At 46.7% G+C, this 16,669-nt stretch overlaps 2 protein-coding genes across 6 annotated transcripts; one reads left to right on the top strand and one right to left on the bottom strand.

Annotated features, from left to right (window-relative positions):
* Positions 1-11: 11 nt before the first annotated feature.
* PLA2G7 (phospholipase A2 group VII) lies at positions 12-16,638 on the top strand. 5 transcript variants are annotated; one of them, XM_032104005.1, is made up of 12 exons: positions 6,345-6,413; positions 6,562-6,673; positions 6,916-7,043; positions 9,102-9,252; positions 9,832-9,925; positions 10,555-10,623; positions 11,098-11,245; positions 12,680-12,793; positions 13,065-13,156; positions 13,567-13,740; positions 14,721-14,869; positions 15,223-16,626. In XM_032104005.1, exons 3-12 carry the CDS (start codon positions 6,936-6,938, stop codon positions 15,324-15,326), a joined length of 1,203 nt encoding a protein of 400 aa, XP_031959896.1. In that variant the 5' UTR covers positions 6,345-6,413; positions 6,562-6,673; positions 6,916-6,935; the 3' UTR covers positions 15,327-16,626. The 5 variants fall into 5 exon arrangements, with proteins under 5 accessions (XP_031959893.1, XP_031959892.1, XP_031959894.1 ...); XM_032104002.1 differs by lacking the exons at positions 6,345-6,413; positions 6,562-6,673 and adding an exon at positions 12-369; XM_032104001.1 differs by having other exon boundaries at positions 6,197-6,740; positions 15,223-16,638.
* Positions 3,991-6,121, bottom strand: IMP3 (IMP U3 small nucleolar ribonucleoprotein 3). Its single transcript, XM_032104008.1, has one exon. The coding sequence runs from the start codon at positions 6,099-6,101 to the stop codon at positions 5,544-5,546; it is 558 nt and encodes a 185-aa protein (XP_031959899.1). The 5' UTR covers positions 6,102-6,121; the 3' UTR covers positions 3,991-5,543.
* Positions 16,639-16,669: the final 31 nt, after the last annotated feature.

The following is a 16,669-nucleotide window of genomic DNA, read 5'->3' as shown; positions in this document are numbered from 1 at the left end:
ACTCACACGGAGCGGGCCCACGCGTGACCCTGTCCCCGCCACACCGGGGCACGGCCCCGCACCTCGGCGGCCGCGGGCCCCGCTGCGACGCGCAGGCTTTCTTGCGCATGGCTCTGTGCCAGAAACTTGTTTCTCAGGCCCAGGGAAGGTTTCTCCCAGAAAGATTGTCTCAGCTGAAAACTAAGGCAAAGTTTGGTCCCTCCCCTTCGGGGAGAGCCCAGCGGTCGCTGTGCCTGCGACAGAGGCGGCCTCCTGTGGGAGCCGCCGGCGCTCGCCCGGCTCCGGAGGGCTGCGGGTGGCCAGAGGGGACATCCTGCTCCTCTGGACAGCGGGACGGGAGCAGGGCGCGGCCAGGACACGGCACAACAGGTACGTAAAGCCCTGCAAAGGGCGAAAAAAGGGTCTGGGGAGAGCACGGGGAGGAGCAATGGTGACGTGATAGGGATTTTTAAGGAGCTGAGTAATTTCTGCGCAGCCCCTCGTGCAGCTTCACTGCTCCCACTCCCTGTCCCCTACCCTCCTTGATCTCGTTCCTCCGCTTCCTTCCAGCCCCTTATCTGGCCCCAAATCCCTGTGCGTCCCTGCGGAAGGGTGGGATCCACTCCGGATAAGAAGTTGAGAGGGATAACGGGGGACATGCCCCTTTGCCTCTCCGTGTGTGGACAGCATTCAGGGAAATGTAACCCACCTCCCGACACGGCTGTGTCCAGCATGGGGATGGGAAGCAGCAGTCCCAGGCTACAGCAGGGAAAACTCCAACTAGATGGAAGGGGAAAAAATAATTCACAGCGAGGGTGATTAAACTCTGCTCTAGGTGTCCAGCGCTGAGACATGCAGACCTGAGGCAGCCCCATGTGTGCCCTGCTTTGAGCACTAAGTGACTTCCAGCAATCCTTCCCCACCTAAATTCTTCTGGAAGGCTGAGAGGGACAAAGAGCAGGAGGTTTGAGTGCTCTGCTAGCACAGCATTCACCTCCTCCAAACCCAGCCTCCCATTACCTGCACGGGACCCTGTGTCCCAGCTGCTGTTGGAACTGGTGGGGAGAGTAGGTGGTTTTAGGATGTGGCTCCCCTGGTGTGTTTTAGGCCCGAGCTCAGGTACAAGGGATAAGTTGAGGATTGCCATGTCAGCCACACAGACCTGCCGGGACAACCTGGCTGTACTTTACCCTGTGACACAACCACCCCAGCCTCTCCAGGAGCAGCAGGTGGTGGCCCGTCTGGGTAGGGATCAGGGGTGGTGGTGCTGCCTGGGCTTGCAGCCCCTGGGCTTGCTCACCAACCCCACTGATGTGTTCACAGCAGCCCAGAAACTGTGGTGAGTTACTGCTGGGGACGTATGGGATCAAGCTGTGGTGATTTACTGTTGGAGATACACAGGATTCACAGGGTAGCTCCAGGAGGAACAGGATATGCTCAGATCTCCATCTGTCTGTCATTAATGGCCTCCCCTTTTGCAGCCTGTTGGGAGTGAAACACTTTCTCTCTTCAAAATCAGCTGATATGAAGGAGGAAGAGACTTGTGTTTGCAGAGAAGTGAGAGGGGATGATTCGCAGCAGACAGGTTTCCCACCACAAAGTCCTGCTGCTGGCCCAAACCAGAAAGCAATGGGTCAGAAAAGATGCTTCACTGCCTAAAATGGTGTATTTAAAAGCAGGGACAAGAGCTGGGGCTCTCAGGTAAACACTGTCATAACTCTTAAGATAATAATCCCCCAGAGTCAGTGAATGTTGAAATGTTTTGGCATCTGGCATGGGGCTTAAGGTGATCCCATGCCCTGGTGATGAGAAATGGCTCTTTGGTTCTATATCTAGGGTCAGATCTGTGAGTGGATGTATTTAAAACATTACTCAGAGCTCAAAAAGGGGACAGTGACATTTCCATCTGCTATGGGGTTTCTTACTGGGGAGTGCTGCAGAGATGAGCATGGGGCAGTGCCATTCAGCAAGGCTGGGAGGCCCTGGCTTAGCCCAGGATGTAGGACCATCACCCAAAAACTTGGGAATTGCCCAGCTCCACCTTTGCTTCTTTCAGTCTCCATTTCCCATCTTGAGAAGGGGGATGTACCATCCTTCCCCAGCCCCTGTGCTCACGGTGATGTGCTGTCAGTGATTTACTGAGGTCAGCACTAAGCCACACCAAAATGTCAGATGGAATCAGCCTTTAAAACATGCAGCATGGTTGTTTACTGGGAAAAAAAATGGAGCTCAGATCAGTGAAAAATCACATTTGCATTTCAGTGACAGCCTCAGCCTTTTACACACTGCAGCACAAAAGGCGTCAGTGTGAAGGACTCTTTCCTTCAGCTCTCCCACATTCCTCAGCTTCAGCTTCCCCGCTTTGGCAGCCTTCAAATAAAGGAGCCAAGGTCAGGACAAAAAAAAAAAAAAAAAAACCCAAAAAAAAAAAAAATAAAAGGAAAGGGAAAAAAAAAGAAAAAAGAAAAACCCTCAAACCTAAAACCATATGCCCTGGTAAAACCTCCTTTCCTGCTGCCCACTATCCAAGTTAGAGCTCCTGCCTGGAAACTGTTTGGTGTTTGCCAATGGCTTTTGCACTTCCCAGAGCCCCCTGCAGCCCCTTCCTCCCTTGCTAGAGAAGCTGGTACCCCTGGCACCCCTCAGCTGCTGGGACAGGCACTTCTGGAGGTGGCAGTGACCAAATTTTGTCAAGCATGGAGAAAGTTTGCCCCGTTACCAGCACCACCACCACCTCCAGCACCAGCAACTTCCCATGAGATTCATGGAGATGTTGGGCCGCTTGAGGAACATCAAGCCCACTTCAGAAGATACAGGGAAGAAGCACCTGGGACCAGTGATACCCAGGACCCCATCCTGCCACTCTCACATGCACAAGCTCTCCTGCTGCAAGTGCCCAGAGTGCTGGAGGTGAGAGTTTGAAGGACCTGGCCCAAAAAAGGGCAACGTTGGATCATATCACACAGGCCCATGGAAGCTGTGCCAATTTATACTGACAATGGATCAGCCTTGGAATTCAACAAAAGCCTCCATGTTTATCCAAGTGTTGGGAAAGGCTGTCGGAGCTGCTTCCTGTGCTCTTTCAATCCCCAGCTCAGGAACCGCTGTGGGAACCACCCAGCAGCAGTCACAGCACATCAGCTCTGGAAAATAAACTCAATCCCAGGAAAAGGCAAAACCACCATGGAACATGAGGAAGCTATCATTTCCCTGGCTGTAATCACCAGCAGGAATGTGGGTGTGCTGCTGGAACTTCCATTTTATCTGTTTACCGCACTTGAAGCGGACCCAGCTCTGGTCAGGGGTGTGCAAGGACTCTGCCTGCTAAAAACTCAGAAGCAGGACACTCATCTCAGTGTCCTACTGTACAACCAGCACAGCTGTGAAATTCCAGACTTAAAACACACACAGACATATACACACACAGCCCGATTTCTTAAAGAACATAAGAATTTGATTTCCAATATCACAGGAGGAGAGCAGGGGTGATGGATGCTGTTATCTCACATATTTCTAGGGAAATCAATTCCCACTGCTTAACAGCCTACAAGGAGGGGCATTTCTCTTCTGCTGCAGATGCTGAAGGTGCACAGATGAATGATGAAAAGTTGGTTTAATATGAAAAGAAAGGGCCTGTGATGTAAACTAGAGAGACTGACAGGCTGGAGTATTTCCTTCTCTGCAGTTCCTCCAAGGACACACTGGTTAGAGCAGCAGTTTAGCATCTCAGTAGTAAAATGTCCTGCAAAGTCACTGTGCTGTTATTTAAGTTCCCCAGAAGAGTAAAGCACAGCAAAAGCACCATTTTTATCTGCACTTGAATAAGGCACCTTATGAAATAATGGCATTGTTCTAGAAGAAAGCTGGGGAGGTGTTTAAAAGTCAGGCTTTGGGTGTGAATTGTCTTTTCAATTTGTGTTTCTTACCATAAGCAAGGTGCACACTCTGAGGAAAAGGTTGTTAAGGTGTTGTTAAAGGGATTACTGAAATAAATGCAAGTACAAACAGCAGTAATAGGCAAAGGGTTTATCCACCTGTTTAGTGTCCTTTTCTTAATACCTATTATTGCTTTAATAATTAATATTCTGCTTAGTACAGCTGGCTTATGAGATGGGTAGAAATGTAACCATTTTGTTTGCTTTTTAACAAACAGCCACAATACCTGTTGACAGATTGTGGTCACACAATACCTCCATAACATACCTCACCTGAACATCTTTCCTGTTTAAAAAAAGCCACACTAAGGCATCCAAATCCAGAGCTTTGACAGCAGGTGCACTCCAGCCCTTTGGATCTGGGACAGACAATCACAGCTCTGCTCCTAAACCTACTGCCAAATCCTTTCATAGCCGTAGGTAAGGGAAAGAGAGCATTCCCAGCATAAACATTTTAAAACTCAGTAATAGCTTTCTAGCTATTAAACTAAAACCAGACTTATGTAAGTTACATAAAAACTTAAAAAAAAGTTCTGAAAGATGGCAGACAGGGCTTACTGGATCATTTAAAAATCAGAGTAAACTCAGAGAAAACTATATTATAAAATACTCCATATGTTTCTTCACCAACTAAAAAACCCCAACAGTTTTATTTTTGTTTTTCTGCTTTTTTTATCAAAAGGGAACAAAGTTCCCAATAGCCCCTGGCTAATGTGCTAAATGCAAAAGTTCTCCCAAATCTGCAGTTACAGTTAGATCAGCTTTTGCTCCAACACCTCCCCAGTTAGATCCATGAATGATGCCTAACTGTCAGCTGGAACCCCACAAAGCAAAGACACTGAACTCAAAGCATCAAACTTCCCTTTATGACTTCACATGGAAATAGAGTTGGCTTTTTAAAATTCCATTTTTGGCTAAAACTTTAACAGTTCCAGAAATGCAGTATTTGGCCTCCTTGCTTACTGCTGACCCCCCAAGAATCCCCACGTTCACCCCTCGTTCCTTGATAGCAGGATAGTTCCAGAAGCAACTCTGATTCCTGTGCATCCAACAGCTGAAGGAAGAACCAGGAGAACCTCTTGGAAAAACAGGAGTGAAGCTGCCAAACTCAGTCTTGAAACAGCCACTTGGCTTGGCTTAAAATCCCTTCCAGCAGCTATTTTTAAGCAGCCAAGCACTTAAACCTGACCAGTATCCTCTCCTGTGACTGGGCAGAGACTTTTCCAAGCACTTTTGCTTTTTGGGATGTAAGGATAATGGAGATGCGCTGCAGGGATGACAGAGCAGGGCATGCCAAGGATGACAGTGGAGCTGGGCACGTTGGGGATGATGGCAGAGCTGAGCTGCTAATGAAGCTGGGAATGCCAGGGATGATGTGCTGGGCACACCAAGGATAATGATGGAGCTGGGCCACTGGATGTATTCTTGAAGCAGTGGATGTGTAAGGAAAGCTCCTCTGCATGGATGAACGGAACTATTAGCTGCAAAAGGGAGCCAGGAGCAGGTCAATACGACACTGGAAGCGCACGGTTTCTTTCTGCCTCCCTTTGCAGCTGTGTGAGTATCCGATGGTGGCACCGCCGTGGTTTTATTGGGGTGTGTGTCCTGGGGCAGAGCAGCAGGGCAGCCCTATGCGGCCAGGTCGAAGTCGTCGCGCTCCTGGTTGTAGTCGAGCACCTTCTGCCGCAGGCGCGAAGCGTCCACCCAGGTGATGAAATCCTCGACGGCGCGGGGCACGAGGAGCGCGGGGTCTGTCACCACCTCGGGCCCCACGCGGACGTGCCCCTGCTCCACGAAGGTGACGGCGTGGCGCAGGTTCTGCGCCATGCGCAGCTTCACCAGCAGGCACGGCAGGCGCCGGCGGCAGAAGGCGGCGGCCGAGAGGCTCTCGCAGACGGCCAGCGACTGCCGGCTGTTCACCAGCCCCAGGCCGTGCAGCTTCTCCAGAAGCGCGGCGGCGCAGCGGGCACGGAAGGCGGCGCTGGCCGGGCCCAGGTCGCGGAGCCGGCGGGCCAGGGCGCGCACGGCGCGGGCCAGCGCCTTGTAGTGCACGTAGTCCTCCCGCCGGCCCAGCCGGTACCGCCGCAGCGCCCGCACCTCCGCCAGGTTCCCGCCCGACACCTCCCAGTTCACCAGGTCCAGCCGCCGTAGCAGCTTCTGCTCGTGGTACTTCAGTTTCCGCACCATCTTCGCTGGACCGGGATCCGCCGCGCCGCCGCCTGCGAGGGACCTTTCCGGGGCGGAGCGGCCGCCGGCCCCGCGGCTTTTCCGGGGAGGAGCCGCCGTGACTTCGCACCGGCAGTCCCGCCCCGCGAGTGCTTCCCCGGCAGGCCAGCCCCGGGAGAGCCCGGCCGGGCGGCGGGGTACCGGGATAAGGATGGCCCCGTGTCTCCTTCCCCAAGGAGAAGGCGGCAGATAGAGCCCAGCCCGGGATGCGGCTGCTTCCCCCCGCGCTCTGCACATCGCCGGGGCCAGCCCGGCGCGGAGGGGTCACCGCAGGTACGGCCACACCGCCCCGACACCCGCTCCGGCACGGGCAGCCCGATCTTGTCTCGCCGGGGGCCGAACCCGGGATTCGTCATTCCTCCTGGAAGAATGGCTGCGGCGTTGTGTTTCTCCGTGACATCCCGCTCCCCCTGATGGACAGGCCGGTTTTCCTTGAGGAGCAGCAGAATCCTCCCCTTGTGCGGTTCGTAGCACCGCAGATCTCCCGAGTGCCGCCGCGGCCTTGCCAACCAAAGGTTTCGTCCCACTTTTCTGTAAGTGCACGGTGCTGTCTGCTCCTTGGGATTCAGGATACAACAAGGAAATTCCCCAGTAGAACAGGTCAGGTTGACATGACAATTCGGGATTTCTTTGTTTCTCACGAGCAGATTTCTGTATTGGCTCAATCTTGATTTTCCTAATTCTGGATCTTCAGCATGCTGGGTTTGTTTCAGTGTGGATGATCTGGTCACAGAGGCCATGGTGGCCTCTAGATTTATTTTGTGTTTATTCCCAGGTTTGTCGGTGAAGGCACCAATGGAAATGTGGAGCACCAGCAGCACTGAGCAGTTTTACAGGATCCCTGAAGGAAAGGGACCACACTCAGTTGGATGTACAGACCTGATGACAGAAAATGCAGTTGAGGTAAAGTTCTCGACTCTTTCTCCTTTGGTTTTAAGCTACAACGTTAGTGAAACAACTGGCTGCAGTTTTACAGATAAATCAGGCAGAAGGTCTTGTCTGTGTGCTCCATGCTGACACAGCTGAGCTTTCTGTCCTCTTCATCCTGGTGTAGGATGTGTACTGGGCATTACCAGATGGATGTAACCTGCAAGCCATCCCCATGGCCAATTCCTCCCTCTTCCTAATATCCTTGCCTTTCTCCTACACAAGATACTGCAGAGAAACTGTGTCCTCCTGGGACCCAGGGGGTTCTTCTCATCCACTCCACTGCTCCCTCCTGCACTGGGCTTCTGAGGAGATTCCACACGCAGTGTCTGTGACTGTTGCTGTTCTCATTGCAAAGATCCCAACAGGATTTGTCAGGGTTGGGAGATGAGCGTGTGCAGGGTTGGGAGATGAGCCTATGCCGTTTCAGCTGCAGGGTAAAAGATGAGATGTCTTCTTGAGATTTTATCTCTCTGAAGAACAGGATGTCAGCTCTGCAAGAGGTTAGCACAGTGAGAAGACACAATAATGAGATACAGACAGTAACCAGACAAGTAATGAGCTTGCTTGTGAGTTTCCATTTCAAATCCTCTTGCCTTGGAGAGAATATACCTGCATTTACACTGTGGTTTTACTCCTCAGACTAGCCAGGTATAGTGGAACTTGTGATCAGTTTGTAATGGTTCATGTGTTTTCCTTCACTGAGCTTACTCTGTATCAGCACAGAGGAGTGATGAGTTTCTCTTTGCAGTCAGCCCATGTGGGTATTTTTACATAAGCATTATGAACAATTGCAGTTCTCCAAGGCATAGATAATGACTCTTCCCCTTTCTGGTAAACAGTTAGTCATTGGGGAGGTTCACTGGGATTATTCTGAGATCAAGTTAATATCACCACAAATGTGGAGGAAAGTTCTTCCATAATGGTCTCTGTGTCAAAGGTTGGTTTAAGTTTGTTAAGTGAATAGAAACAAGCTTCACTAAACAAACTTTTGGTAAATTAATAAATTAGTGTTCAAGAAATCAGGCTTTATTTCAAAGCTCACGTTTATTTTGGCCCTAATCATAACTTGCTAAACTAAAAGTACAGTTGGAGCAAGACAGTGAATTTGAATATGGTCTTGCAAATTCCCTTGCAAACCAGGAAGTAAGAACGCAAATTGCACACAGTTCATCTGCTGGAAAGTCTGCTTTGGGGTGTGCCTTGGTACACTGCTGCTGTCTGTGAAGGAGGACGACTGACAAGGGGGTATGCAGGGTCCCTGTGAGTCTGGAAAGCTTGGGTGCTTTCCTGGGATACCTGGAGTGCAGACATTTAATGATCTGAACTGGTGATAAGAAACAGAGGCAGATGAAACACAGGTTAACAAAGCTGTGTTTAGAAAGATGGACCATGGGAGACTTGTGAACGTTGATGAGGAGGAAGAGCAATATATTGTTCTCCTTTGCTGTGCAGCTGCCCAAGAGCTTTGCTGACCACCTCTGCTCAGTTTAGGAAGGAACACTACAGCCATGTTAGAGAGCCTTCTCTTCTCCAGGCTGAGCAGCCTGTCATCTTAGGAAAAGTGCTCCAGCTCTCAGGTCATCTTCAGTCACCCTTTAACAGTCAGCCCTATAAAACGTAACAAAATGCATCATCAAACCGTTCCCAGTGAGGAAGACGGAAGAAAAGATCCAGCAAGATGCTGGATGGAGCAAATAGGTAGTGAGTGTTTGTAATAATTAACTTAATTAAATGAAACATTTCTAATAAGCCCTAGGCTAACCTAGAGAAGGTGATAATGTGTCTCCACCTGTGATGATGTTTATTGCATGCTGCTTTAAATTCATTGTAGGCACAGAAAGATTATGACATAGGATTGGCATCAAAGCCTGTATATGATAATAATTTTCTCATGAGATTCTCGTAATTCTCTTGAGCTGCATTCTTGCATCTGAAACCCTTTCTATAAATGTTTTTATGTTCCATTTTCTCTGCCATATATGAATACCAATATTCCTTTATTTATTTTTTTTAATTTTTTTCTAATCCCAGGGAAGCTTCTTGCGCCTGTATTATCCAGCATGTGATGCCACAGATATCGAAGAGGCACGATGGATTCCAGACAAAGAATACTATCAGGGACTCTCTGACTTCCTTAATCTGTACCGAGTTGTAGGAGAAAGGCTTTTCCATTATTATGTTGGTAAGACTGGTTCTGGTTTTATTCTTTGCCTCTCGCTGCCTCAGTGCTCCGTGAGCAGGGTGTTATTGCTGCAGGGCTGAAAAAGAGTTTTTAGCAAAGAAGTGTGTTTTTGAGGGATGGGTTTGTGTAATGAGGCTCAGTGCTGAGTGTGACCCAGTTCTCTGGCAGTCCCTGACTGTTGTGGATAGGAGTGTCTGGGCCGTTTATTCTAGGTAAGCTGCACCTGTATGTTGGGATTTAAATCCCACAGGGAAACATACAAAGATATGAAAGTCAGAGAGATTCTGAGGTCTGCATACCAGCAAGACCTGGATGCCTGATTATTAAGGTTTAAGAGATATGTACACCTTGTGCCAGGCTGTGGATGGGAGGAGGAGAAGGCAAGTATCTTCTGCCAATAGAAAGTACTTTCAGAATCAGATCCATATTTGCCTTCTATTTTAAAGATGAGACTTGGTACCTTATCTTCAGGTGATTGCTCTGATATCAGTGGTCACCACATTCTTGGGATCTCTCCCACACAAACAAACGCTTTCTCTCATTTCAGTAATAATGATGCACACTTCTGTTTTTATCTAGGTTCAGTGACCTGTCCTGCAAAGTCAAATGCTGCTTTTAAGCCAGGAGAAAAATATCCACTTCTTGTTTTTTCCCACGGACTTGGAGCTTTTCGGTAATTTTGCAGTTTGTTGACATTTTAGTTTTGTTGTCCATAGAGATAGCAGTCTCCAAGGGTGCTTCTGAACAGATTTTCTGTAGGGAGATGAGATCCTTGTGGAGCTGAAACAGATTTAAGAACAGGCTGCTGTGTGTCATTATGCCTCCACTGAAACAACAGCAGGGTTGGTGTATGGTTGGTCACAGAATAATAGAACAGCCTGGGCTGGAAGGGGCCTTAAAGACCATCTCTGCTGTGGACAGGGACACCTTCCACTAGACAAGGCTGTTCTGAGCTCCATTTGTGTTTTCCCCTTGTATGACAGAAGTGAAGATATTTACCAACCTATAAGCATGTTGTGAAGATTAGCTGGTTGATTTTTTGACAACTGTTTGGAGATGCAAAGTGCTGTGTGTCCTACTTATTAAAAATCAGTAGCACTTTCCCTTCTGAATAGGCAGTAAAATAGTACCAAGGTTTTGTGAACAGGCTTTGGTGCCTGCTGTACAAAATCCTGCTCTGCTGGGTAGGAAATTCAAATGGAAGAAATACTGAATGACTAGTGCATACCTAGTGTGGTCAGCATTTAAAGAGCAGTGGAATTGAAAGAATGACATCTCACCAGGGTGTGGTTTTTATTGCAGGACAATCTATTCCGCTATTTGCATAGAGATGGCTTCTCAGGGCTTTATAGTGGCTGCTGTGGAGCACAGGTGAGCGTGCTGCACGTTCTGGAGTTCTGATGGAAAGAAACTTTCTCACATTGAACTGAATGGTATTTATTCTAAAGAAGAACTTCTGGCTTTTTTTAATAAAATAAAAACTAACATCTCTTTTTCAGCCCTGCCCACACTACCCATAGCTCAACTCTTCTCTAAACAAAGGGAATTTTGTTTAGATAAGCTCTAGAGTGAAAAGCCTTGGGGTAGATATCATTTGTCATTCTTCAGATAACACTATTTCTCTCTTATTATTAGAATATAAAGTAGGTGAAGAATATAGAGGAGGTGGGAGTTTCGGTGGGGTTATTGCATTATTTAGAAAATCTGTGCACACTGGGTTGCAATTGCAGTAGCAATGGTCGATAGCTGGATTTCTTCAGATGAGTGAAATCTAAAACTTGTGCTGACTTCATCTCAAACCAAATGGAATGCATACCCAGAAGTAACCTCCTCTTGATATTACAGAGATGAATCCGCTTCAGCCACGTATTATTGTAAAAGAAGGTCCGTCTCTGAGTCACAGGAAGAGTCTACACCTACCATGGAGAAGGAGTGGATCTACTACAGGAAACTGAAAACTGGAGAGGAGGAGCATTGCTTGCGCCATAAGCAGGTGCCTGGGCTGGCTCTGTGCTCTGGGAAGTGTGGCAGGAGTGCTGTATTTAGGACTAGCAGACTCTCCCTTTGGCTCAGGGAGCAGTCTTCTGCCATGGCTCGGGGATATATAAAAATGGATCGGGTCCTGTGTCCCTGAAGGGAGCAGCCAACAATAGCTTTCTTCAGAGCATAAACTGCTCCCTCAGCAAAGCTTTTTCTTGAAGTTGCACTCTTGAGCTGAGTCATCTGTTTCTCCTCTGGTTCCACTCTACTTACTGTTTCTTCTCTGTGTCTTCATACTTCTACTGCCCAGCCCAGCCTAAAAGTGACACAGAGTTGAGCTCAAGTGTTTGCGTGGCCTTAGGCTTGCTCTAGCTTTTGTTTACCGTTCCATAGCAAGATGAATCATGGCTGCCCTGAGTGGGATGTTTACTTTATAGTCTTTACCACGCTTGAAGGTGTTTTTTAGCAATGTAAACAGAGAAGACTGCCATTTTATAATAAGCAGTATCCATGCTAGATGTAATTATGGGGCCATAATGACAAGCTCCCCCAAGCATAGACTTGACCTTTAAAATATGGGAGTGTTTTTTCCTAATGAAAACTCAGTCAGGGAGGTGCTTCTCTTTATCTCCCTGGGCCATACAGACAACAGTACAAGAGTCATTTCCTGTATGTGTACAACATCCTACTTTTGAGTGTCAATGTCTGAGCTTGGAAATAACCTCCAGAAGCCGATGTCTGCAAATTTCACAAGTGGAGAAGTTGGGAGATTGGGATTTATTTGAAATTCAGTGATGCACAAACATTTTGCTGGCTGCCTACACACTGTGGTTCCCAAGATCACTGCTGTTCCTTGGTTCTTGAAGCTTTTCTTTTACTGACATAGCAGTCAAAAACTGTTCTTACATGGAACAATGAAAACCTTTATTTGCAACAGCTTCACTACAGTTTTCAGGGACGAGTATGTATAAAAAAATGGGATGGGCTTCTTCACTGTTTCTTAATTTGAGTTTATCTAAAGACAGTTTCAAGGCTATTGTCTGATGGGGCAAGTGATGGAATGACATTTGCTCATAAGCGAGCCTGAGAAGCGAGTCAGCCTTCCTTGGAGTTGTGTAACTTAAGCCTTTGCACATCCCCACAACCCTTTTTCTTAAGCAGTGACAGGACCAAGGAGTTGAAGGCCTTTGGTGCATGTTACAGGGATAAATTTCTCTGTGTGCAGTGTCTTGCTCTGAGCAAGAGCTTCAGCTCTTTACACCTCCAAAAACCAGTTTTGTTGTTCGTCAGATGGCTCCAATCTGAAGTTCAGCATAATTGGTATTATTATCAGACACTTAGTGGGGATTAAAAATCAGAGTAAGTCCTGTGTCCAAAGGGCTGTCAAGCCTGGCAGTTGTCTGATGATTCCTTCCACTGCTCTGCCCCAACCTGTCTTTCTCCCCAGGTGCAGCAAAGAGCACAGGAGTGTATCAAAGCTCTCAATCTCATTCTTAAAATCAGTTCAGGAGAGGAAGTAACAAATGTACTACATTCAGACTTCGACTGGAACAGCCTAAAGGTGAGTGAAAAGGTGGCAGCTGCATTTTGTTAAACACCTAATAATAGTTCTGGTTTCCCCCTTCCATTTCTAAACTGATTCCTGTAAAGTATTCTGAAGATCACACTGTAGATGTATGAACATATTCTCAGGCCATCCCAAGCTGGGTAGATAGTAATGGAGCTGAAAGATGCTCTACCTACTTCAATACGATCTATTGCCTAAAAAAATTACTCCCTTTAAAAAAGTTTGGGAAAGAAAGACTCTTACAGCACCTGGATTTTTTTGACAGGATTCTGTTGATACTAGCAGAATAGCTGTGATGGGACACTCTTTTGGTGGTGCTACAGTTATTGAAAGTCTCAGCAAAGAAATGAGATTCAGGTAAGTATGCAAAACAAGGACAGAGACATTTGGCACTTGAGAGGTCTGGAGCAGGGCGCTTTACGTAGGATCCCCCGACTACTAATTAGCTCCTGAAGAAAAGTTTTGTTTGGCATGTCTTGCTTTCTCCAGCGATGCTTCTTCCAAGTGTGGGGATATGGTGGAACACAATAGCTGCATCTTATAATGTGGGATCCTGCAGCCCAGCTGCACCTGGCAGTGGAGACCAACAAATGGCAAGAATGGACTAATTCTTTTCCCCCAGAGTGGAGATAATTCGGAAACAAAATTATCATTTATGTGTTCAGTATCAGAGAGACTTTCTCTTTCCCATGTCTTGTGCAACTCAAAGCATGCTCAGAACTTCCAAACTTTCTGCTTCTGTGCCAATATCCAGATGTTTTTGGCAGGTGTGGCATTGCCCTCGACGTATGGATGCTTCCCGTAGGTGATGACATTTACCAAAACAGCATCCAGCAACCGCTGCTTTTTATCAACTCTGAAAAATTCCAGTGGGCTGAGAACATCTTAAAGATTAAGAAGCTCATCTCCAATGACACAAACAAGAAAATGATCACTATCAAGTAAGTGCCCAGGATCCATCATTTCCATGGCTGAAGCTTTTGTTGGAGCTGTACTGTTATATGTAACTGCAGAAAGACAGACAGTCCCTAGAGCACAAATCTGATGAGCAGCTGAGGGAGGTGGGGAGGCTCAGCCTGGAAAAAAGGAGGCTCGGGTGACCTTCCCTGTCTCTACAACTCCCTGACAGGAGGGGGCAGCCAGGTGGGTGTCAGGGTCTGCTCCCAGGGAACAAGAAGAAATGGCCTCAAGTTGCACCAGGGGCAGTTCAGATTGGATGTTAGGAAATACTTCTTCATTGAAACAGTTCTCAGGCATTGGACCAGGCTGCCCAGGGAAGTGGGGGAGTCACCATCCCTGGAGGTGTTTAAAAGACATGTACATGTGGCACTGAAGGAGATGGTTTAGAGGTGGAATGGTAGTGCTGGGTCAATGGTTGGATTTAATCATCATAAAGGTCATTTCCAGCCTAGATGATACTATGACTGTCTCTCCTCGTGGCCCAGGTTTTCATTGCATGTTTAAGTTAGCCATATGTCCCCCACAGTAAGGACAGAGACCTCTCAAAGCAGCCAAGAACTCCAAGTTTAAGACACTCCAAGGTGTGCATTCCTGCCCTGGGGCATAAGCTTTGTGCTGGGCTTCATGCATCACCTGCATCTGAACACTTTAAACAGCCTTCTGGGGACAGTTCTGCAGCCAGGGGAGGGATGGCTCTATCCTGCACTGCAGAGCAGGGAGACAATCTGATTTTGATGCTTTGCCAAGCATCCTCATTATCGCTGTTGCAGTTACAGTGACTTGCAGCGAGCATGTACAAACCTTCCACCTGCCTGTGCTTAGCGCAGAATTTCCTGCTAATCTTGCATGCTTGTGAGATTAACCTGTTTTATCTTCTCCTAAAGACATATGACTGAAGTCTGTGCATCTTTTAATCAGGCAATTTAATGTATTCTTATAAGCCTGATGGTAATTTTTTCAGGGGGTCAGTGCATCAGAGCTTTCCTGACTTCACCTTTGTAAGTGGAGGAATCATTGCGAGATTTTTCAAGTTAAAAGGAGAAATAGATCCAAATGAAGCTATTGATATCAGCAATCATGCTTCATTAGCCTTCCTACAGAAACATCTGAGTAAGTATCTGTTTACAGCAAAATATGAAGTTAACTAATATTTAATTCCTGTGAAGCTTTTTATATAACCCTTCAGTTTAAAACAAGATCAAAGTAAGTGTGTCAGGGGAAAAATAAGAAATAAGTCAGACTTTTTCCAGAGGTTTGTCAGTTACTTTTGTACTCTTAGCAACTCAGAGGAAAATCACTGACATTTTGTTCTGGTACAAGAAAATCTGGAGTATCATTTTTCCATCCTTAAAACATTTTTCCTCCCCTACTTTGCCAAGTTGATTTCACTATTCAGTGTAGTTTTACAAAAAGCTGGTTACTTAACTCATGGCTACTTGGGTTTTCTTTCCCCCATCTTAAAGGTCTTAAGAAAGATTTTGATCGGTGGGATCCTCTTGTGGATGGCATAGGACCCAATGTTATTCCTGGAACCAATATTGACACATCTCCAGCTGACCCTGAATAAGGAATACAGAGAAGTACTGAAAATGCCATAGACATCAGGACACTAATATTGGCCAGACACTGCTCAGACACGTGGTGGCATTAAACACCTACAAAGCTGTTAGGGTCTGGAACAAAAAAAAAAAAGGCATTAAGTTACATAATCATAACAGAGGTTTTCAAATGAGTTAGTGGGATGCACTGAAATACTGCAACAGAGTAACTTCTGCTTTGTAGGCAGCTTAGGGGAAATCACTTGATAATTTAAATGCTCTTTCTGGTTTTGACTTGAGTCAGGTTTTGCAGAGAGACAGATTGAGCTCCAAGGAATTCAGCTACAGGTTGGTTTACCAAGCTTTATGTCAGTTTGCATCCAGCAAGCCTTTACTGCAGTGTAAGGATAAAAAAAAACAAAACAGAAAACCCCCAAACCACCACTTTTCTATTTAGATATTAAATATTTCAGCTGTGCTCTGACAACAGTTGGGAGTTGGGGCAAGTTTTTGCTCCTTCTAGTCAGAGATGACTGTGGAGGGTGGTCTTCAAAACTGTCTCTTATTAAAATAAGTCACAGTAAAAGCTACAGGAAAGAGTTCAGCTCACAGCAGATAAAGTCCAGACACAGGACTCCTCACAGGAGCTTAATTCACTTAAATGTAAGATGTGTTTAGTGCCATAGCTAGAGAATATGTTTATATCCCAAAAGCTTCTGAATGGGTCACTCTTGTTGTAGCAACTGTAATTGCCCTTTGGCAAAGCTCCAGCAGCTTCTCCCTTGTCAATATCTGTGTTACCACTACCACAGAGTCAAACTGCAGGGGAAATTACAGATGTAGCACCTGTACATCTCCCTGTACATGGTCCTTGTTAACACTGCTTTATCTCCTGAGATCTCTCCTGGTAGTAAACGCTCTCTGGACACTCAGCTTTGTCCAGGTATACTCACAATGGTCTCTAGGTGACACAAGAAGCAGTTGGCTCCCACTGACAGATACAAACAGCAATGGTAGGACCTGAAAAAAGATTGTCAGCAGCCACCTGGCTGGCTTGTTTAAGGCTCTCATTTTTGGATCAGAACTGCCTGGAGCTGCCCCATGGAAGGGTGTCTTCTAAATTCTGTTCATTTCAAAATCAGGTTACAAACAAAACTGCTGAAGCAAACAGAAATTAACAGTGTAATTACTATGTATAATCTGTGATCTTAAAATAAGCTTGCAGTAACACCTAAGACTTGTCTTTCAGAATTTAATTAAATTCTACTCAGCCTACTGCCGTGTATTGTCTCTATTAAGCAAATAAACATGTTTGTCTTTCTAGTGTGAGATTCACTGTCAGCAGCTTGGGTTCCCAAGTCCTTGAAAACTC

The sequence above is a fragment of the Corvus moneduloides genome, chromosome 3 (assembly GCF_009650955.1).
Source record: "Corvus moneduloides isolate bCorMon1 chromosome 3, bCorMon1.pri, whole genome shotgun sequence".
Lineage (NCBI taxonomy): Eukaryota > Metazoa > Chordata > Aves > Passeriformes > Corvidae > Corvus > Corvus moneduloides.
This window is presented reverse-complemented; position numbering and strand designations above follow the sequence as displayed.